The sequence below is a fragment of the Talpa occidentalis genome, unplaced genomic scaffold (genome assembly GCF_014898055.3).
Source record: "Talpa occidentalis isolate TD23 unplaced genomic scaffold, MPIMG_talOcc4v2.1 talOcc4.14, whole genome shotgun sequence".
Taxonomy (NCBI): Eukaryota; Metazoa; Chordata; class Mammalia; order Eulipotyphla; family Talpidae; genus Talpa; species Talpa occidentalis.
Genome location: NW_023601433.1, coordinates 42,290,225 through 42,310,662, shown reverse-complemented (window position 1 = coordinate 42,310,662; position 20,438 = coordinate 42,290,225). Strand labels below are relative to the sequence as shown.

The 20,438-nt window shown below is 39.9% G+C and overlaps 1 protein-coding gene across 3 annotated transcripts in view; it reads left to right on the top strand.

The window, feature by feature from the left end:
- The window catches only part of TBCE (tubulin folding cofactor E), a 64,257-nt gene continuing 43,819 nt past the window's right edge, over positions 1–20,438 (top strand). For 2 of the 3 annotated variants that reach the window (XM_037510389.2, XM_037510387.2), the window contains exons 1-2: positions 1–78; positions 5,155–5,288. In XM_037510389.2, the coding sequence (XP_037366286.1) occupies positions 5,189–5,288 (100 nt within the window). In that variant the 5' untranslated portion in view covers positions 1–78; positions 5,155–5,188. Of the gene's footprint in view, positions 79–5,134; positions 5,289–20,438 lie in introns of all 3 variants that reach the window. The other variant, XM_054694981.1, reaches the window with a different exon arrangement.

Sequence of the window (20,438 nt, the reverse complement as noted above, 5' to 3'; positions counted from 1 at the left end):
GGCCAGAGCCGGAAGCTTTGCTGCGGGACGGCGGGTTCAACTAATCGCAGCTTAGGCCCCCGCGTTCGCTGTCGGCAGGTGAGCTTCGGGGTGTCTGGGGAGTTGAGGGAGCTGAGCTTGCCGGGCTGGCGCGTCACCTTGCTGTGCTCTTGCTCTTTTTCCCGTTTTCCTAGATACGTCTCAGGTTGCCAGAGTCGGGCGTTGCCCGCTCCCTGCGGCTGGAAGGGGGTGGGTGTGTCCGAGCGGGCTGGCGGCGGGGCAGGGTCCCTGTCCTGGGCGGATTGACCGCGCCCCCTGCACGTCCCAGAAAAGCCTTATTGGCTTGTCACTTTGGAAGAGGTGAAATTGGTACAGGCGACCAACACCTTGGTGTCAGGTTAGAGCAATAGCCCTGTCCTTCCAAATCATTTAACATTTTTTTAATTTATTTATGCATACAAGAACTGGGGTACAGGCCAGAGGTGCGGGGGGTGAGAGGATTCACCAGAGGCAGAGTGGGGAGCAGAACAAGCAGATGTACTGAAACACACTGCTGAGGAGAGCAGCGGGTGAGACAGGAGAGGTCTGCTGCACCATGTGGGTAGCTCCCTGGCCAGTGGGGGCCAGTAATTGAACTCGTGCTGCAGTGGCTGTGAACAGCTTCCTAGGTTGCGTCTTAATTCCTTGCGCCACCAGGGAGGCCCATCACTTAATATTTGTGCTGAGGGGGAAATAACTTCAGGTGGAGGGAGACCATTTCAAATAAAGTGTTCTCCACTACATAAATAGTGCTTACTACCAACTGGAGATTGTTCTGAATTGTGGGTGGATTTGGATGAGTGCGTGACATCCCTGTCCCCAAAGAATCAACTCTCGCAGGGAATAAAGTTCGCAGATGCCAAATTGTTAAGAGACAGCCGACTTCTCGTCTGCTTGACATTAATATAATCTTGGTCGCTGTCACTTGATATTTGTTTCAACTTTTGAGTTTTCACCTTTCTGCATGTTTTATGTTTTTATCAATAACCTATTCGTGGTTTTTCTTTTTATTTTTAACTTTAAGTCGACTATCTTTGCCCAGCACGTTAAGTATACATAATTTGTTGTCTCTACCGAGATAATTCGTTTAGGCCTTGGGAGTCCACCTTGACTTATCTCTTTTACACCACCTACCTGTCAGCGTATCCTACGAATTTCACCTTCAAAATCTATCCGGACCCTGAAACCAGTCTCACCACCTTCATTTGTCCAGTCATCTTTCACTTGGATTACTTTACTAGCTCAAAATGTTTTTCCAAGGACTACCTATTTTATTCTGAGTAAAAATCTAGAGTCTTCAGAGTGGCCTTCAAGGTTCTGTGTGATCTGGTCCTGCTTTACCTCTGATTTCATCCTTTGCTGTTCTGTTTCCTTAACTAAGCACATGCTAATAGCCTCAGGATGTTTGCACCTGGGTTTCTTTGCTTGTGTGTTTTCTCTGAATTTGTCCACCTGGTGTAAATCCTTACCTCCCTCTGTTTTCTTGAATATCACCTTCTCAGTGAAGCCTTCCCTGATACTCTTCCTGTATATCTCCATTGCACTCATTATGCTTATTATAGTGTCACTTGCCATGTGATTATTCATTTCTCTGGTTGGTTATGTTTCTGTCATTGGGACAGAAGCTTGCTGAGTACTTCTTCATCTCAGTATTTAATTACTTTTGTAAGATGTTAAAATTCAATAAAACTAGTTGTAGGGTAAGGTAAAAAGTATCAGGCTTTTCTGCCCTCCTGCCATTAGGATAAATGACAGAACCCTGTGGTCCCAAATGCATGCCTGATGGCGGGCACCTGGAGTAGGGTGTGGGCATATTTAGATGGGATTCACTAGAGAAGAGCAGAGAAGCAGAGAGAACGCCGGAGAGCCCAGAAAGAGTGAAGACTTGCTGGGGGATGGGAGGCTTGCCAGCCTCCCAGGCCCCTGGCACCCCTTGCCAGTCGTGTACCTGGTAAATCCCAATAAAAGCCTGCAAAAGCCACTGAGGGCTCCAGGACTCTCTCCTCCTTTACCCCACCTGCTCGGATCATAGAGATCCTGCACTGTGCCCATTCCTGCCTTTACACTAGTAGTTACTGTTTTCTGGTGGTTTTGAATTTTTCTTTTTGGTTTATTGAAGTCAGTTTATCATATATTTCAATAGAGTATGGTACAAAGTTTACTTTTTAAAAGGTATGTTATTTTCCTACATTAGCACATCTCCTTGATGGGAAATATGCAAAAGAATCCATTAGAAAGCAATATGATAGATATATTATTAACTGTGAAATAATTATTTGTTAGCAAGTGGCATTTTTGTTCATAGATATTTAGAAGTATTCCTGCATTCTTTATCTAGTCTCCCAACATGAAGTTCTAATCAATGAAACTCTCACATTTCCCTGCCAGCAAAGTTCGTTCTCTTACTGATTCTTTTTTTTTTAAAGATTTATTTATTTATGCATACAAGAGCTGGGGTACAGGCCAGAGATGTTGGGGGGTGAGAGGATTCACTAGCGACAGAGTGGCGAAGAGAACAGGCAGACTGACTGAAATACACTGCTGAGGGGAGCAGCGGGGCCAGTTAGGGGAGGTCTGTTGCGCCATGTGGGTTTCTCTCTGGCCAGTCGGGGATGGAACTCGTGCTGCAGAAGCTGCAGATTGCTTCATAGTGCAGTGCTTAACCCCTTGCGCCACCAGGTAGGCCCCTCTTACTGATTCTTAACAGTTTAACCAGGGCATATTTTCCCTATAGAGTGTTTTCTCACTCTTAACCCATATGCTTCCCCTCCTTCATTGAGTTTGATTCTTACATTCCTAATTGTAGGTCTTAATTTTTTCTGCTAATTATCTCTTCTAATTAGAGTATAAATTCCTTATAAGAGCAAGTCTTCTGCTTCCTGACATTCTTCATGACAGAAAGGTTGATACATGTAAGGACTCACAGCTTGTTTCTACCTGAGCCAGGATTACTCCTTAAAGCTCCTAAATCACATCTAGGTGTTTTCTATTCTATTGATGTTGATTTTCTGTTCAATAGCTACCATGAGTGGGGTCAATGTGTGAACAATACTTCAGACCTTCTATCAATTATTTTGATACAGTTTTGAACAAACATCAGGGAAAGGCTAAAAAAATGCATTTAGAAAGATAATAAAATCCATATTGAAAAATCTTTTTTCCAATATTCACAAAATGCATGTGTTCGCACCTTTTCTGTTGTGCATCACACATCCTTTTGGATCTCTTGGTGGCTAAAAAAGATAGGAAATGTAACTGATACTAGAATCCATACCTACTTTGAGTGGTGGGCTTACTCTGGATAAAGTTATCCACATCAGCTACTGTATTTTGAACTTACTACTTTGTACATATGGAATGTTTTCCCTTATCTAAATATAGAATCCAATATATGTGCCTTTTTAAAAAATTTATGCTTGTAAGGGCAAACATTCATTGACTGTACTATATGTTGAGCACCTTCTACACATAGTAGCTTTTTAAATTCTCACAATAGTCCTAAGTCCTAATATTATCTACATTTTATACAGGAGGATACTAAGGTTAAATTATCCAGTGTCCCTATCATAAACTAGCATGTAGTGACAGATCCGGCAGAGTACATATAATGTCCATATAACATTAAGTTGGAAAAAAAATGTGACCTAAATTCATACGTATTTTTCAGGATTCTTTCAGTTGCAGGAGAAAGAAACCCAATTCATACTGATGTAAACAAAAGGAGGAATTCAGTGGTTCATGTAACTAATGGAAGACTTGAGGCATAGCTGGGTCAACTCTACTTTCCTGTTTGATCTTATTTTTGGAAAACTTTCCCACTTAGTGTCATGGGTGCCCCTCCACTCTTTCATGCTTAAGTGATCCTTTTGTTTTAAAATCTTGAGAGATGGTTCCTTATGAGGCCGTTTCATTTCCTGAAAGATAGGTTTTGCTTGGGTTAGGCTCTTCATATGTGGTCCAGTTACTGTATAGGAGGAAATGGAGGTGAGGAGTAATCAGATTGACCATCCTGGGCCATGTGTCTACTCAAGTGTTGGGGGAGTGACAGCCAGGGAAAGTACACTTCCCAAAAGGAAAGATGCTGGACTGAAAAAGGCAGAAAATAAGTGAGGACCATTTTAACACTATAGATAGAATTCTAGCTCTTTGTTAAGGTGTCTTGTTAAAGTGCCTTTGAAGAGTCTTAACTCTTAAAAAATTAGTTATTTTTAGAAGAATTAAAGAAATTGTTAAATTTTTGAGTGGCTGTTGTGAAAATAAGGAAAGCATCACTTTTGTAAAATGATTTTTTTTTAAAAGATTTATTTGTGCATACAAGAACTGGGGTACAGGCCAGAGGTGTGGGGGCTGAAGGATTCACCAGAGACAGAGTGGGGAACAGTACAGGCTGACTGACTGAAATACACTGCTGAGGGGAGCAGCGGGCAAGTCATGAGAGGTCTGCTGAGCCATGTGGGTCACCTCCCTGGCTGGGGATTGAACTTGTGCTGCAGTGGCTGCGGATAGCTTCATAGTGCTCTGTCTTAACCCCTTGCGCCACAAGGGAGGACCTGTAAAATGCTATTTAATTTAATATCAGTAATTTGCTTTTGTTCATACTGGTGACTCATCACCAAATAACTCTTGTTTCTTCCAGTTTTCTAAATTGATTCCTTTTTTTTAAGATTTATTTTTATTTATGTATGCATATGAGAACTGTGGTGGGGGAGGGGGTGAGGGGATTCACCAGAGACAGAGTGGGGAGCAGAACAGGCAAATTGATTGAAATGCATTGTTGAGGGAAGCAGTGGGCGAGACAGGAGAGGTCTGCTGCACCATGTGGGTCAGTTCCCTGACCAAGGATCAAACGCATGATGTAGTAGCTGGCAATAGCTTGATAGCGCTGAGACTTCAATCTCTGCGCCACCAGGGAGGACCTAAACAAGATTTTAAACTCTATGAGATTATCAAATTATGGCTAGACAACAAGTAAAATCAAATTAGGACTTTATGACACAAAAACCTATTTGGTTCTTCTCCTCACCAAAATGTGAAGAGTAAATTGGTTAGAAGTGTTAACCTCATGTATAGCTATAGGATGTTAAAAAATTTTTTAATTTTATTAAATTCTTTTCAGTGTTGTCATTTTCTTTCTAGATTTCCTTATATTTTGGATTCTGGCTATATTATAATGAGTGATGCTTTGATGTCAGATGCCGTTGGTCGAAGAGTTGAAGTTAACGGAGAGCATGCAACAGTGCGTTTTTCTGGCGTTATTCCCCCTGTGGCAGGTAATTTATGGTTTTGTTTATGTTTGTATTTATGTTTGTGTAATATTCTAAACCTCTTGTTGTCATTTTAACAATGTTTCCAACATCTTCACCGGGAATAGTATCTATCTCAAGAAATCACTTTCTTTGTTCATCCATAAGAAATGACTCCTCATCTGCTTTAGTTTTATCATGAGCTTGTACCAATTCAACAAGATCTTCAAGCTCCACTTCTAATTCTAGTTCTCTTGCTGTTTCCACTGTATCTACAGCTATTTCCTGCACTGAAGTTTTGAGCCTCTCAAAATCACCCATGAGTGCTGAAATCAACTTCTTCTGTTAATGATCTTTTGACCTTCCTCCTAAATCACAAATATTCTTAATATCTAAAGTGGCATGAACAATCCTTTCCAGAAGGTTTTCAATTTGCTTTGCCTGAATCCATCAGAGGAATCAACTGTGGCAGCTATAGCCTTCAAAATGCATTTCTTGAACAATAAGACTTGAAATTTGAAATTACTTCTTGACCCATGGCTGCAGAATTGCTGTTATGTTAGCAGGTATAAAAACAACATTAATCTCCTACATCTCCATCAGAGCTCTTGGTGACTGGGTACATTGTCAATGACCAGTAATGTTTTGACAGGGTATCTTTTTTTTTTTGTGAGCAGCAAGTCTTGACAGTTGTAGGGTAAGTGAAAATTATCAGGATTTTCTGCCCCACTGCCATTAGCATTAATGATAGACCCCTGTGGTCCTACATGCATGCCCGATGGCGGGCCCCTGGAGTAGGGTGTGGGCATGCATAGGTGGGCACACCTGGGCTGAGAGACTGGACTTATAAGGGTGGCGTCACAGGGACGCCAGAGAGCAACAGAATGAGAGCAGCAAAGAGAGAGTAGCAGGAAGAAGAAAGAGAAATAGCAACAGCAAATGGCAGCAGAAGCAAAGAGCCTGCAGGAGAAGGCCAGAGGGCCCAGAAAGAGTGAAGATTTGCTGGTAATGACCAGGCCTCCCAGCCCCTCAGCCCCCCTGCCTGTCGTATACCTGGTTGCCACACTACAAATGATGTAAAAAGCTCAATAAAATCCTGAGAAAGCCACTAAGGGCTCCAGGACTCTTTTTTTCCCATCTGCCTGGATCATAGAGAACCTGCTCTCTGCCTTGCTAGCACTAAAACAGTGGACTTAAAATATTCCATAAACCATGTTGTAAATAGGTGTGCTATTATTCAGGCTTTGTTGTTCTATTTATAGAGCACAGGCAGAATTGATTTTTTTTTTTTAAAGATTTATTTATGCATACAAGAGCTGGGGTACAGGCCAGAGGTACAGGGGGTGAGAGGATTCACCAGAGACAGAGTGGGGAACAGAACAGGCAGACTGACTGAAACACACTGCTGAGGGGAGCAGTGGGCCAAACAGGAGAGGTCTGCGTGCCATGTGCGTAGCTCCCTGGCTGGCTATCGAACTCGTGCTGCAGAGGCTGTGGATAGCTTCACAGTGCAGTGCTTAACCCTTTGCGCCACTAGGGAGGCCCCAGGCAGAATAGATTTAACATAATTATTAAAAGATTCTAGGATTACAGAATGGTTAATGAGCATTTAACTTAAAGTCTGAAGCTGTGTTAGTCTCTCACAGAGAGGCAACCTATCCTTTGAAGCCAAACATTAAGTAAAGTTAAGTAACTGTAAAGTCCTTGATAGCATCTTCTTTCAATGTAAGAGTATATAATCAACATTGAAAGTCTGTTGTGTAGTGTAGCCACTTTCATCAGTGAGCTTAGCTAGATCTTCTGGATAACTTGCTGCAGCTTCTACATCAGCACTCACTACTTCACTTTGCACTTTCATGTTACGGAGACAGTTTCTTTAAATTTCATGATCCAGCTTCTGCTAGCTTCAGACATTTCTTTTGTAGCTTCCTTGCCTCTCTATTAGACTTGAAGAGAGTTAGGACCCTGCTTTGGTTTAGGCTTTAGCCTTTAGAATGTTGTGGCTGGTTTGATCTTATATCCAGACCACTAATATGTTCTCTAGGTCAACAATTATATTTCACTTTCTTATGATTTGTGTGTTCATTGGAGTAGCACTTTTCATTTCCTTCAAGAATTTTTCCTTTGAGAAATTAAACATTGTACAAAAATGAAAAACCATGTAAAAATATATAAATAAAAATAAAAGAAAATTCCTTTGTATTCACAACTTGGTTAAGAGGTTTAGCTTTGAGACAATCTCGTCTTTTATCATGGCACTCCCATTAAGCTTATTATTTCTAGCTTTTGATTTATTTATTTTTTTTTTTGTGGGACCCTCACCAGCGGCTGGGGAACGAACCAGCACTGCAAAGGCTGCGGGCAGCCTCACAGCCCAGCGCTCAGCTGCTGCACCACCCAGGGGAGGCCCTCTATCTAGCTTTTGATTTAAAGTGAGATGTGTTACTCTTCCTGTCACTTGAACACTTGGAGGCCATCGTAGGGTTGTTAATTGGTCTAATTCCAATATTGTTGTGTTTCAGGGAATAGGGAGGCCTGAGAAGAGGGAGAGAGAAGGGAATGGCTAGCCAGTGGACCAGTCAGAACATGCACAACATTTGTCAATTATGTTTATCATCCTATATTGGTGTGGTTCATGGTGCTACAAAATAATTACAATAGTAATGTTAAGGATCACTGATTACAATAGCAGACATAATTACAGTGGAAAATGTTGAAAATATTGTGAGAATTACCAAAATGTGACAGAGATCAAGTGACCGCCTGTTGCAAAAATGCCAGAGGTAGACTTGCTTGACACAGTGTGACCTCGGGGCCTCCCAGGTGGTCTAAGGGTTAAGTCTCAGCACTATTACCTCTATAGCCTGAATTTGATCCCTGGCCAGGAAACTAACCTACATATGGTGCAGCAGACCTCTCCTGTCTTGCCTACTGTTCCCCTTAGCAGTGTGCTTCAGTGGATCTGCCTATTCTGCTCTCCACTCTGTCTCTGGTGAATCTTCTCGCTTTCAACCATGCCTCTGGCCTACACCCCAGTTCTTTTTTTTTTTTTTTTTTTTTTTTTTATAGAGGCATGTTTTCTTTCTTTCTTTCTTTCTTTGTTTTTGTTTATACATGCACTGGGTACAGTCAGAAGCGCGGGAGGGTGAGAGAATTCACCAGAGCCAGAGCAGGGAGCAGAGCAGGCAGAAGGACCGAAGTACACTGCCGAGGGGAGCAGCGGGCGGCAGGAGAGGTCTGCGCGCCATGTGGGACCCTCCTCCGGTGGCCGGGGAGCAGCCGGGGATCGAACCGGCGCCGCAGAGGCTGCGGGCAGCTTCGCAACCCAGCGCTCAACCGCTGCGCCACCGTACACCCCAGTTCTTTTACACATACACACATATACACAAAAGTGTGGCTTCAAATCTTCAATTTGTAAAAAGCACATTATTTGTGACACAATGAAATGAGGTATACCTGCATTAATTATAGCCACCATGGTGTATGTTACAAATCCAGGACTTACTGTAAAATTGGAGGTTTGTACCTTTAGACACCTTCACCCATTTCACCCAGAAGCCTCCACCCTTATATCCCCCTAGCAAACATCAGTCGATTTTCTGTATCTATGAGTTTGGGTTTTTTTTTTTTTTGCAGGGAGGTTGTTTCTTTCTTTTAGATTCCACATAGAGGTGAGAGATGTAGTCTTTATCTTTCTCAGTCTGACTTCACTTAGCATAATTCCCTCAAGGTTTATCCATGTTATCCCAAATGGCAAGATTTTCTTCTCTTATTGTGGAATGATATTTCTGTGTGTATATGTATGTAATAGTCACATGTTGCATAATGACATTTTGACCAATGATGGACTGCTTATATGATGGTGGTCCCTATATTCAGCCTAGGTGTGTAATAAGCTATACCACCTAGGTTTGTAAACTCTGTTAGTAAACTCTGTTTGTACAACCTAACAACACATTTCTCAGAATGTATTTCCATTGTTAAGGGATGCATGTCTTTATATTACAACTTCTTTATTTGTTCATCTATCAATAGACACTTAGGTAGCTTCTGTGTCTTGGCTATTGTAATTAGTGCTACAGTGAACAAGGAGTTGCAGGTATCTTTACAGTTTAGTGCTTTCATTTCCTTCACATAAATACACAGAAGTAGAATTACTGGATGATATGGTAGTTCTATTTCTCATCTTTTTTTTTTAAGATTTTTTTAAAGATTTATTTATGCATATAGGAACTGGGGTGCAGGCCAGAGATGCCGGGGGAGGGGTGAGAGGATTCACCAGAGACAGAGTGGGGAGCAGAACAGGCAAATGTACTCAAAATACGCTGCTGAGGGTAACAGTGGGCGAGACGGGAGAGGTCTGCTGCGCCATGTGGGTCACCTCCCTGGCAGGGGATCAAACTCCTACTGCAGTGGCTGCAGATAGCATCATTGTACTGCTGCTTAACCCCTTGCGCCACCAAGGAGGGCCCTCTATTTCTCATCTTTTAAGTAGTCTTTGTAATGTTAAGCTGGCTGCACCAGCTTACATTCCCGCCAATAGTGCATAGGTCTCCCTTTTCCCCACATCTTCACCGACACTTGTTATGTTCTTGTCTTTTTGATACTAGTCATTCTAGTATCAAAGAATGTGAGAGTTAGGCGGCTCTGCCTGCCTGTGAGTGTGAAGGGGCCTCTTTTTCTTTCTCCTTTCCTAATATATCTTTCCTTTTAAAATTAAAAAAAAAAAAAAGGTGAGGTAATATCTCCTGTGGTTTTGGTTTGGATTTCTTTGATGACTAGTAATGTTGAGCACCTTCTCATGTACAAGTTGGTCTCTTACATGTCTTCTTTGGGAAAATGTCTATAATTCAGGTCTTCAGTTCATTTTTAAATATTTTGGGGGATGTATTAACCCCTTATCAGAGATGATTTTCAAATGTTTTCTCCTATTTGGTAGTTTGTCTTTTAATTGTTTTACTTGTATTCTTTAATGGTTATGTTTAATATCATGCATAATTTGTTTAATCATTCCCAAGTTTTAGACATTAATTTCTAGTTTCTTATTTTTGTAAGAAGCAGTATGTTAGGCTTATTTATATGGCTTACTTAATCAATAAATCTTTGCTTATCTTCTATATTTTAAGAACTGACCTGAATTGATAGAGGGGAATTTAGTAATAAACTTAGAACAGATCTTAAGTTGTGGTTCCTTAACCAATATCTGCATTACTTGCTTTGCTTGTTAGAAGTGCAAATTCTTGGGGTCTCTCTGGTGGTATAAGGGTTAAGTCTCGGTGCTGTCACCACTATGGCCTGAGTTTGATTCCCGGCCAGGGAGCTAACCCACATATGGAGCAATAGACCTTTCCTTGATCGCTGCTCCCCTCAGCAGTGTATTTCAGTCAGTCTGCCTGTTCTGCTTCCCTCTCTGTCCTCTCTGTCTGTGGTGAATGCTCTCATCCCCCTTCTCTCCCCGCCCCCTTTTCTGTCCTACATCCCAGTTCTTTAAAATAAATAAATAAATCCTTCTTCTGCACTGTTGGTGGGAGTGCAAACTGGTCCAACCACTATGGAGAGCTGTGTGGAGATTTCTGGACCTACTAAACATAGAGCTTCCATAGGATCCAGCAATTCCACTCCTAGGTATTTACCCAAAGGACACAGAAACATCAATTCCAAAGAGCACCTGCACCCCTATGTTTATAGCAGCACTATTTACAATAGCTAAGCTTTGGAAACAGCCCAAATGCCCAAAAATAGATGACTGGATCAAGAAGATGTGGTACATATACACCATGGAATATTACTCCGCATTCAAAAAAGATAAACACATGCAATTTGCAGCAACATGGATGGCGCTGGAAGGGATCATGCTCAGCGAAATAAGCCAGAAAGAAAAAGAAAAATACCGGATGGTCTCACTCATAGCAGGAATCTAGAAAACTTAAATAAGGGACCAGGAAAATGAATAACTATAAGAAAGTGAAAATCAAAATCAACAAAAATCTATGAATCAGAGACACTTTTGGGGGGGTGGGTGGTGGGAGGGGAGGGATTGGGGTCAAAATGGGGGGGTTGCCCACTCCAAAAAATACTACAAGGAATCCTAAAGCCAGAACCTCAGAGGGACGAATAACAACAAAAGAAGACCAAAAAAAAAAAAAAAAGTTATTAAAAGAATAAATAAATAAAATCAAAGGAAAGACAAACACAATGGCAAATACAGATGCTAACATATCAATATTAACTCTAAATGTAAATGGACTAAACTCTTCAATAAAAAGACAGAGAGTCACAGGCTGGATTAAGAAACAAAACCCAACCTTTTGCTGTCTCCAGGAAACACATTTAGCTACAAAAGAAAAAATAGGCTTAAAGTTAAAGGATGGAAAACAATCCTACAAGCAAATGGACCAAAAAAGAAAGCAGGAACAGCTATACTTATATCAGATAAAACAGACTTCAAACTCAAAAAAATAAAAAGAGACCCCAATGGTCACTACATTATGATCAAGGGGACAATACTTCAAGAAGAAATAACACTCATTAACATATACTCACCAAACGAAGGAGCACCAAAATATATCAGACAACTGTTGTCCTCTCTGAAAACAGACATCAGAGAAAACACATACATAGTGGGAGACTTCAACACACCACTATCAACAATGGATAGATCAACAAGACAAAAAATAAGTAAAGAAACTAAAGCTCTAAATAAGGACCTAGAGCATTTGGGCTTAACAGACATCTATAGAACACTAAACCCAAAAAAAACGGAGTACACATTTTTCTCAAGCGCACATGGATCATTCTCCAGCATCGATCACATACTGGGGCACAAGACAAACATCAACAGATACACCAAGATTGAAATCATACCAACCATTTTTTCTGACCATGAAGGCATCAAACTAGAAATAAACCATAAAAAGAAGGCAAGGAACTATCCTACCTCATGGAGATTAAAAACCACACTACTGGAAGACCACTGGACTAACGAGGAGATCAAAGAAGAAATTAAAAAATTCTTTGAATTGAATGACAAGGAGGACACTAATATCCTAAATGTATGGGATGCAGCAAAAGCAGTAATAAGAGGAAAATATATAGCATAGAAGCTCACATCAAAAAACAAGAAAGAACTCAAAGAAACAACCTAATCTCGAAGCTCAGAGATCTAGAAAAAGAACAGCAAAAAAACCCCAAAACCAGTAGAAGAAAGAAATAAATAAAACCAAAGCAGAAATAAATGAAATTGAAACTAAAAAAACAATCCAAAAGATCAATGAAACCAAGAGCTGGTTCTTTGAAAAAATCAATAAAATAGACAAACCCCTAGCCAGGCTCACAAAGGAAAAAAGGGAGAAAGCACAAATAAACAGGATCATCAATGAAAGAGGAGAAATCACAACGGACACAGCAGAAATCAAAAGAATAATCAGTAACTACTATGAACAGTTATATGGAAACAAGTTCAACAATCTAGAGGAGATGGACAAATTCCTACAACTCTACGATCACCCAAAGCTAAATAAAGAAGAAATAGACACCTAAACAGACCAATTACAAGCAGCGAAATTGAAATGGTAATCAAAAACCTTCCCAAAAACAAAAGCCCAGGACCTGATGGATTTACAAATGAATTCTACCAAAGATTCAGAGACGAATTAGTGCCTATCCTTCACAAACTCTTCCAAAAAATTGAGAAGGAAGGGACAATACCAAACACGTTCTATGAAGCCAACATACACTAATACCAAAACCGAACAAGGACAACACAAAAAAAGGAAAACTACAGGCCAATCTCCCTAATGAACACTGATGCAAAAATCCTCAATAAAATTTTAGCTATCAGAATCCAACAATGTATCCATAAGATAATTCACCACGACCAAGTAGGATTCATTCCAGGGACACAAGGATGGTTTAACATCAGAAAATCAATCAACGTTATCCAACACATCAACAAAAAGAAATATAAAAACCATATGATAATATCAATAGATGCCGAGAAACCCTTAAACAAAGTGCAACACCCATTCATGATAAAGGCCCTTGAAATTCTTGGGATACAAGGAACATACCTCAACATCATAAAGGCCATCTATGACAAGCCAACAGCCAGTATCATCCTCAATGGTGAAAAGCTGAAAGCAATTCCATTAAGATCTGGAACAAGACAAGGATGTCCACTCTCACCACTGCTTTTCAATAAATACTGGAAGTCCTAGCCAGAGCAATAAGACAAGAGAAAGACATACAAGGAATCCAAATAGGAAAAGAAGAAGTCAAACTATCACTATTTGCAGATGATATGATATTATACATAGAGAACCCCAAAAACTCCACAGAAAAACTAATTCAACTTATCAATCAATTCAGTAAAGTGGCAGGATACAAAATCAACACGCAAAAGTCAGTAGCCTTCCTATACACAAACAATAAATCTGAAGAAGAAGAAATAAAAAAAAACCATCCCTTTTATTATCGAAACAAAAAAAATCAAATATTTGGGAATAAATCTAACAAAAGAGGTAAAGGACCTATACAAAGAAAATTATAAAACACTGTTAAAAGAAATAGAAGAAACACAAAGAAATGGAAAGACATCCCCTGCTCATGGATTGGAAGAATAAACATTATTAAAATGGCCATCCTACCAAAAGCAATATACCGATTCAATGCTATTCCAATCAAAATTTCAATGTCATTCTTCAAAGAAATAGAACAATTATTGATGAAATTCATATGGAATCACCAAAAACCCCAAATAGCCAAAGCTCTACTGAAAAAAAAAAAGAAGGAAATGGAGGCATCACACGCCCAGACTTCAAACTCTACTACAAAGCCATAATCATCAAAACTGCATGGTATTGGAACAAGAACAGACATACAGACCAATGGAATCGAATAGAAAATCCAGAAATAAACCCACAGATTTATGGTCAACTAATCTTTGACAAAGGAGCAAAGACTATGCATTGGAGCAAAGAAAGTTTGTTCAATAAATGGTGCTGGGAAAACTGGGTTGCTACATGCAAAAGAATGAAGCTTGACCACTACCTCACACCGTACACAAAAATCAACTCAAAATGGATTAAAGAACTAGACATAAGACCTGAAACCATAAAATACATAGAAGGAAATATAGGTGAAACACTACGTGATTTGCATATCAAAGACATCTTTACAGACACATCACCCAAAGCAGTGATAGTGAAGGCAAAGATAAACAGCTGGGACTACATCAAATTAAAGAGCTTCTGCACAGCAAAAGAGACAATAACAAAACAAAGAGAAACCCCACCAACTGGGAGAACATTTTTGCACCCAACACTAATGATAAAGGACTGATCACAAAAATCTGCAAAGAGCTGATGAGACTCAACAACAACAAAGAAAATATCCCAGTCAAAAAATGGGCAGAAGAGCTAAAAAGAAACTTCTCTGAAGAGGAAATGCAAATGGCCAACAGACATATGAAAAAATGTTCAACATCACTTGTAATCAGGGAAATGCAAATCAAAACTACCATGAGATACCATCTTACACCAGTAAGAATGGCACATATTAAAAAAACTAGCAACAACAAATGTTGGCGAGGTTGTGGAGAAAAAGGAACTCTCTGCACTGTGTGGGGAGTGCAAACTGGTCCAACCACTATGGAGAGCTGTGTGGAGATTTCTGACCTACTAAACATAGAGCTTCCATATGATCCAGCAATTCCACTCCTAGGTATTTACCCAAAGGACACAGGAAACATCAATTCCAAAGAACACCTGCACCCTATGTTTATAGCAGCACTATTTACAATAGCTAAGCTTTGGAAACAGCCCAAATGCCCAAAAATAGATGACTGGATCAAGAAGATGTGGTACATATATACCATGGAATATTACTCCGCATTCAAAAAAGATAAACACATGCAATTTGCAGCAACATGGATGGCGCTGGAAGGGATCATGCTCAGTGAAATAAGCCAAATAGAAAAAGAAAATACCGGATGGTCTCACTCATAGCAGGAATCTAGAAAACTTAAATAAGGACCAGGAAAATGAATAACTATAAGAAAGTGAAAATCAAAATCAACAAAAAACTATGAACCAGAGACACTTTTTGGGGTGGGGGCCGGGAGGGGAGGGATGGGGTCAGAATGGGGCATGTGCAGTTGTATGGGGAAATATAAAAATAAAATTTATTATTTAATAAAAAAAAAAAGGGAGTGGCAGTTTCTTGCCACTTCCAATATCATAAGTGATAGTTTTTTTTTTTACTTAACACTATTGAGTCTTTTCATGAATATACAATTAAATCTATTATTTGCTGTATAAACCATGTTGTAATTATCATTTTACCTACTTTTATCCTAAAAATAAATCAAAATTGTGTTAGCAACCACAATGCTATGTTGGCTCTCTCTAAATATGTCTGTCTCCTTATGAACTTTTGTCAGCTTCATTCAAACGAATATACATTTTATCTAATTACTGTCTGAAGAGATTACAAGAAATAAAACATGAGATGATTTTTCTTAAAAAAAAATTGGGGGGGTTGAAATTGTATGGGGAATATAAAAATAAAATTTATTATTAAAAGAAAAAATGAATCTTTAAAAAAAAATTGAGAATTCTTGGCCTCACCAGGGAGCTACTGAATCAGAAACTGGAGGTGTAGGGCTAGCAATCTATATTTTAAGAAGTCATCAGGGAATTCTGATAGTAAGATTTAAGAGTCACTGAACTAGGCAGATTTAGACTCAGGTCTTAAAATTTGCATATAGTAGAACTGGAATTTGAAATCTATATTTCAGAACCCATGCCCTCTCTACTCTATTGCTTAGAATATGAACATTTTAAGATTCATGTTAAGTATTGTAAAACTTCTGTTTGAAAATATTGGACCAAGACTTGGAAATCTCCAGTTCTGTAGGAAACAAACTAAGATGGAGATCACATTCAGGAAATTTTGTGTTCAGAAAGTTTATTAGAGATTTACTCTTGTACTCAATACCAGTGGGAGAGCATGGAAGGGGAGCAGGATTGGACAAAGGAGAAATTGAGCTGTGATCTAGTTTAAGCAGAGGTTTCAGCCGAACTCTGAAGGTAGGATCGTCCATCATAGTCTTTCCTGGCTGAGATAAGGTGTTTGGCCTTTAGACTTCTGTGATCTGCCACTGTTCTGGTTGCCCTTGGGCAAGGTGCTTTTCTCCGTGGAGACAATTTGACTTTAGGATCCACAGTTGAAGACTAACTGCTAAACGCCAATAGTACTGCAGCTCCTAGGGGGAATAAGTGCCACTTCCTAAAGGCATACCAGAATAGTGCATCACAAATACAGTAATGTTGATGGAAGTATTTAATCAGAGATGAGTGCTATGAAATGGTACATACTATTTTCATTTATTAAATAGCCTGTGAGTTTGACTTTTTTTAAAAATTTCCTCCACCAAACTACTCATGCCCATCTGCCTCAGACACTTTTTTCCATTATGTATTATTAGACAATTTTTTTTCTTCGTGCAAATAACTGTAAAGATTGAGCCACTGTGCATTTACTCCTTACTGATTTCATTGTGGGGGCATTCTCTCTGTTACCTTCTCTCAATTGATGGTAGTGTTGGATTTCCTTTGAAGGGGATCTGATGGAATTGGTACAAAGATGCAGAAAAAATAGAAACAGATTTAGTTATTCCTGGGGTTATATCACTGGATGTTGCTGTCAGGCTGTTATGACAACTAAATGAATTAAGTTGTTGAAAGTGTATAGTGCTAGCTCTTACTGTAAATGCACATTTTAAGAATTACTTAAGGAAATACAACAGTTCTGATGTTTTGCAAATGGCTACTTGTGGTTGTAAATATAATTTCCTGAGTTAGTCTTATACACAAATATATTAAAATGTGGTTATCTTAAAACTGTAGATGGGATAAAAGATGATGTGCTGCGGTGGGAAGAATAAAACATCCTCCCAACCCCAAATAAAAGATGTCTCCACAACCTGGGGTCACTATGTTTGGTTACTTGGCAAAGGAGAGTTAGAGTTGCAGGGGGAATTAAGGTTAAATTAGGGAGATCATCTATCTGGCCCCAACATATCACAAGGGTTGGTAGAGGAAGAACAGTGTCAGTGTGATGTGAGAACATTCAGACTGACTATTGTGGGCTTTGAAGGAAGGGGGTTATGAACCAAAGAATGTGTGCAGCCTCTAGAAGCTGTAAAAGGCAAGGAAATGGATTTTCCTCTAGAAACTGCAGAAGGGAATACAGCTGTATAACACCTGATTTTAGTTCTTTGAGGCCCTCAATAGACTTCTGCCGTCAAGAGCTATAAGATGCTAAGTTTGTTGTTTTATAGCACCAATAGGAAACTAATACATGGGTCCTAGATAATTGTGTGAGGTACTTCAAAAAATGTCATTCATGTAGTTGGTCAGACATTGATGTCATAAATGTATTTGAAGAATTTGATTTAAATCTTTTTCATGAAATGTGGGGGTGAGAAGCACCCTTTCTAAGCGCTCTTTCTAAGTTAATATACTAGTTTGTAACAGTTGACTTGGGACAAAACTAGATCACCTCCTAGACATTGTGCTGTGGTGGGAAGAATAAAGCACACCCCCTCCCACAGATTTCTCCACAACCTGGGGTTGTGACACATTGTTCCCAGTGGGTGAGCTCCCTCACTTAAAGATAGCTGATGAGCAGCCTTAATTCCACCTGCAACCCTAACTCTCCTTTACCAAGTAACTGAACAAGTAACCTTTTGTTTGGAGACCCATGCCGACTAAGCATAACTGGGGGAATTCAATTCTAAACAACAAAGGTGGGTGGTTAGAGGCACAGCTATGGCAGAAACCAGGGTTCACACCCCAATCTCATGGCAGGGTGGTCCCAGAGCAGGCAGAGCTGCTTTGTGGGGAGAGACCTGTGAAAAGTGCCTGGGGTAAGCCAGTGGACAGGGCCCTAGTGAAGAAGACAAAGTGCGGAAAAGTGTCAATCCCTCCCCCAGCTTCTCTAAGGGCTCACTGCAGCTGCCCAGGAAAGCTCAGCCTTCCAGTTGCAGGGAAAGCCCTGCATGTAGACTGAAACCCAGAGAGGAGGGCTGTCAGTGGTACTGAAGGCAGAACTGCCCTTTGCCCCTCCCCCGCATTCACTAAGGAAAGACTCCTCCAAGCCCTTCTCCCACTCCCAGAAGTAGCTTCTGCAAATCAGTTTTCCCTGACATACACCACCCTCTACTGGAAAAATGGATACTCTGCACCCTTAAGACACTTGAACACATAATTGACCCTAACACACCAAAAATGTTACAACAAATTGCATCTTGAGTCATTAGGGGAATTCTTCACCACAGGGAGAGAACAACTCTCCAGAAACTAATCACATGGAAGTTGCAGAAAAGGCATGGAGGGAAAAAAAGACATAGAGGGTCTTTTCTTTCTATCAGCTAGAGTTCAAAATTACTATGATAAAGAAATTCAAAGACATGAAAGAAAAACAGAACAGCTCATTAAAAACCAAAACGAAAACAATACAAAACCAAATACAAAAGCCAAAACCAGTGTCCAGAGAAATAAAATTAGTGAACAGAGATGGAAATTGAAGCTTTAAGAAAATAATGGAGGTGCAGGATGTACAAAGATAACAAAGGAGATAGTTTCTGAAGCAAACTATGAAGTAGAATAAAACAAATGGAAGATGGAGTTAGTGACTTAGAAGGTGATGCAAAAAGAATCCATATAGAGGAAGAATAAGAAATACAAAGATAAAAATCAATGCTGTGAAAATTATCTGAGTCTTTGAGGAAAGACAATATAAGAATAGTGTGTATCCCAGAAGAGAAAAGTGAATGGAGAACTTATTTAAAAATATAGTAGAGGAAAACATTCAAAACCTGGAGAAGGGCCTCCTGGTGGCGCAGCGGTTGAGCGCTGGGTTGCGAAGCTGCCCGCGGCCTCTGCGGCGCCGGTTCGATCCCCGGCTGCTCCCCGGCCACCAGAGGAGGGTCCCACATGCGATGCAGACCTCTCCTGCCGCCCCGCTGCTCCCTCAGCAGTGTACTTCGGTCCTTCTGCCTGCTCTGCTCCCCGCTCTGGTGTTCTCTCACCCTCCCGCGCTTCTGACTGTACCCAGCATGTATAAACAAAAACAAACAAACAACAAACCAGCAAAAAATAATAAAGCATGCCTCTATAAAAAAAAAAAAAAAAAAAAAAAAAAAAAACAAAACCTGGAGAAGAAACTAAATGTACTAGTCCCTGCAGCAAAATCATAAGACTTCCAAAGTTTAAGACAAAGAATATTGAAGCTGACTAGAGGGATGAAGCAGGTAACGTATAAAGGAATCCTGATAAGGCTTATATCTGACTTCTCTGAAGAAACACTATGGACAAGGAGAGAACGGAATGACATGATCAAAATACTTAAAGATAAAAACTGCCAGCAAGGCATCCTGCATCCTGCAAGGCTCTCCTTCAGCTATCAGGAAGAAATAAAGGGCATATCAGATAAGTAGAAGAAGTTTGCAAACACTAGACCTCCCCTCGAAGAAATGTTGAAAGGGGCTCTCACTTCTAAATCAAAGAAAAGAATACACAAATAACTGAACAAGGAAATAGAACTATTGAATTAAGGACAAAATGGCAATAGCAGACCTTCATATATCAGTAATCACCCTAAATGTAAATGGACAGAACTCTCCAATCAAAAGGTACAGAGTGACTGGTTGGATTAGAAAGCAGAATCCAACTTTTTGCTGTCTCCAGGAAATGCACCTGAGTTCCAAAGAAAAACATAGACTCAGCGTAAAGGGTTGGAAAACAATCCAATAAGCAAATAGGACCCAAAGAAAATTAGGGAGAATGATACTCATCAAATAAAATAGACTTCCAGTTAAAAATGGTAACAAGAGTCAGGGTTGGACACTATATAATGATTAAGGGAATAATCCAGTGAGAAGACATGACATCAGTGTATACTAACCAAATGAAGGAGCATCAAAATGCATAAAAAGGAAATAATAAAAAATGAGAGCAGAAATTAAGTGAAATTAGTCCAAAAATTAATGAAATCTAAATTTATTTTATTTTATTTTTTTACTTATATCTTTTACATCATTGTGTATTCCTGTAAAATTCCTACCACCAGTTCACCCGAAAACCATCACCAGAGTCCCTGTGCTCTACTCTTCCC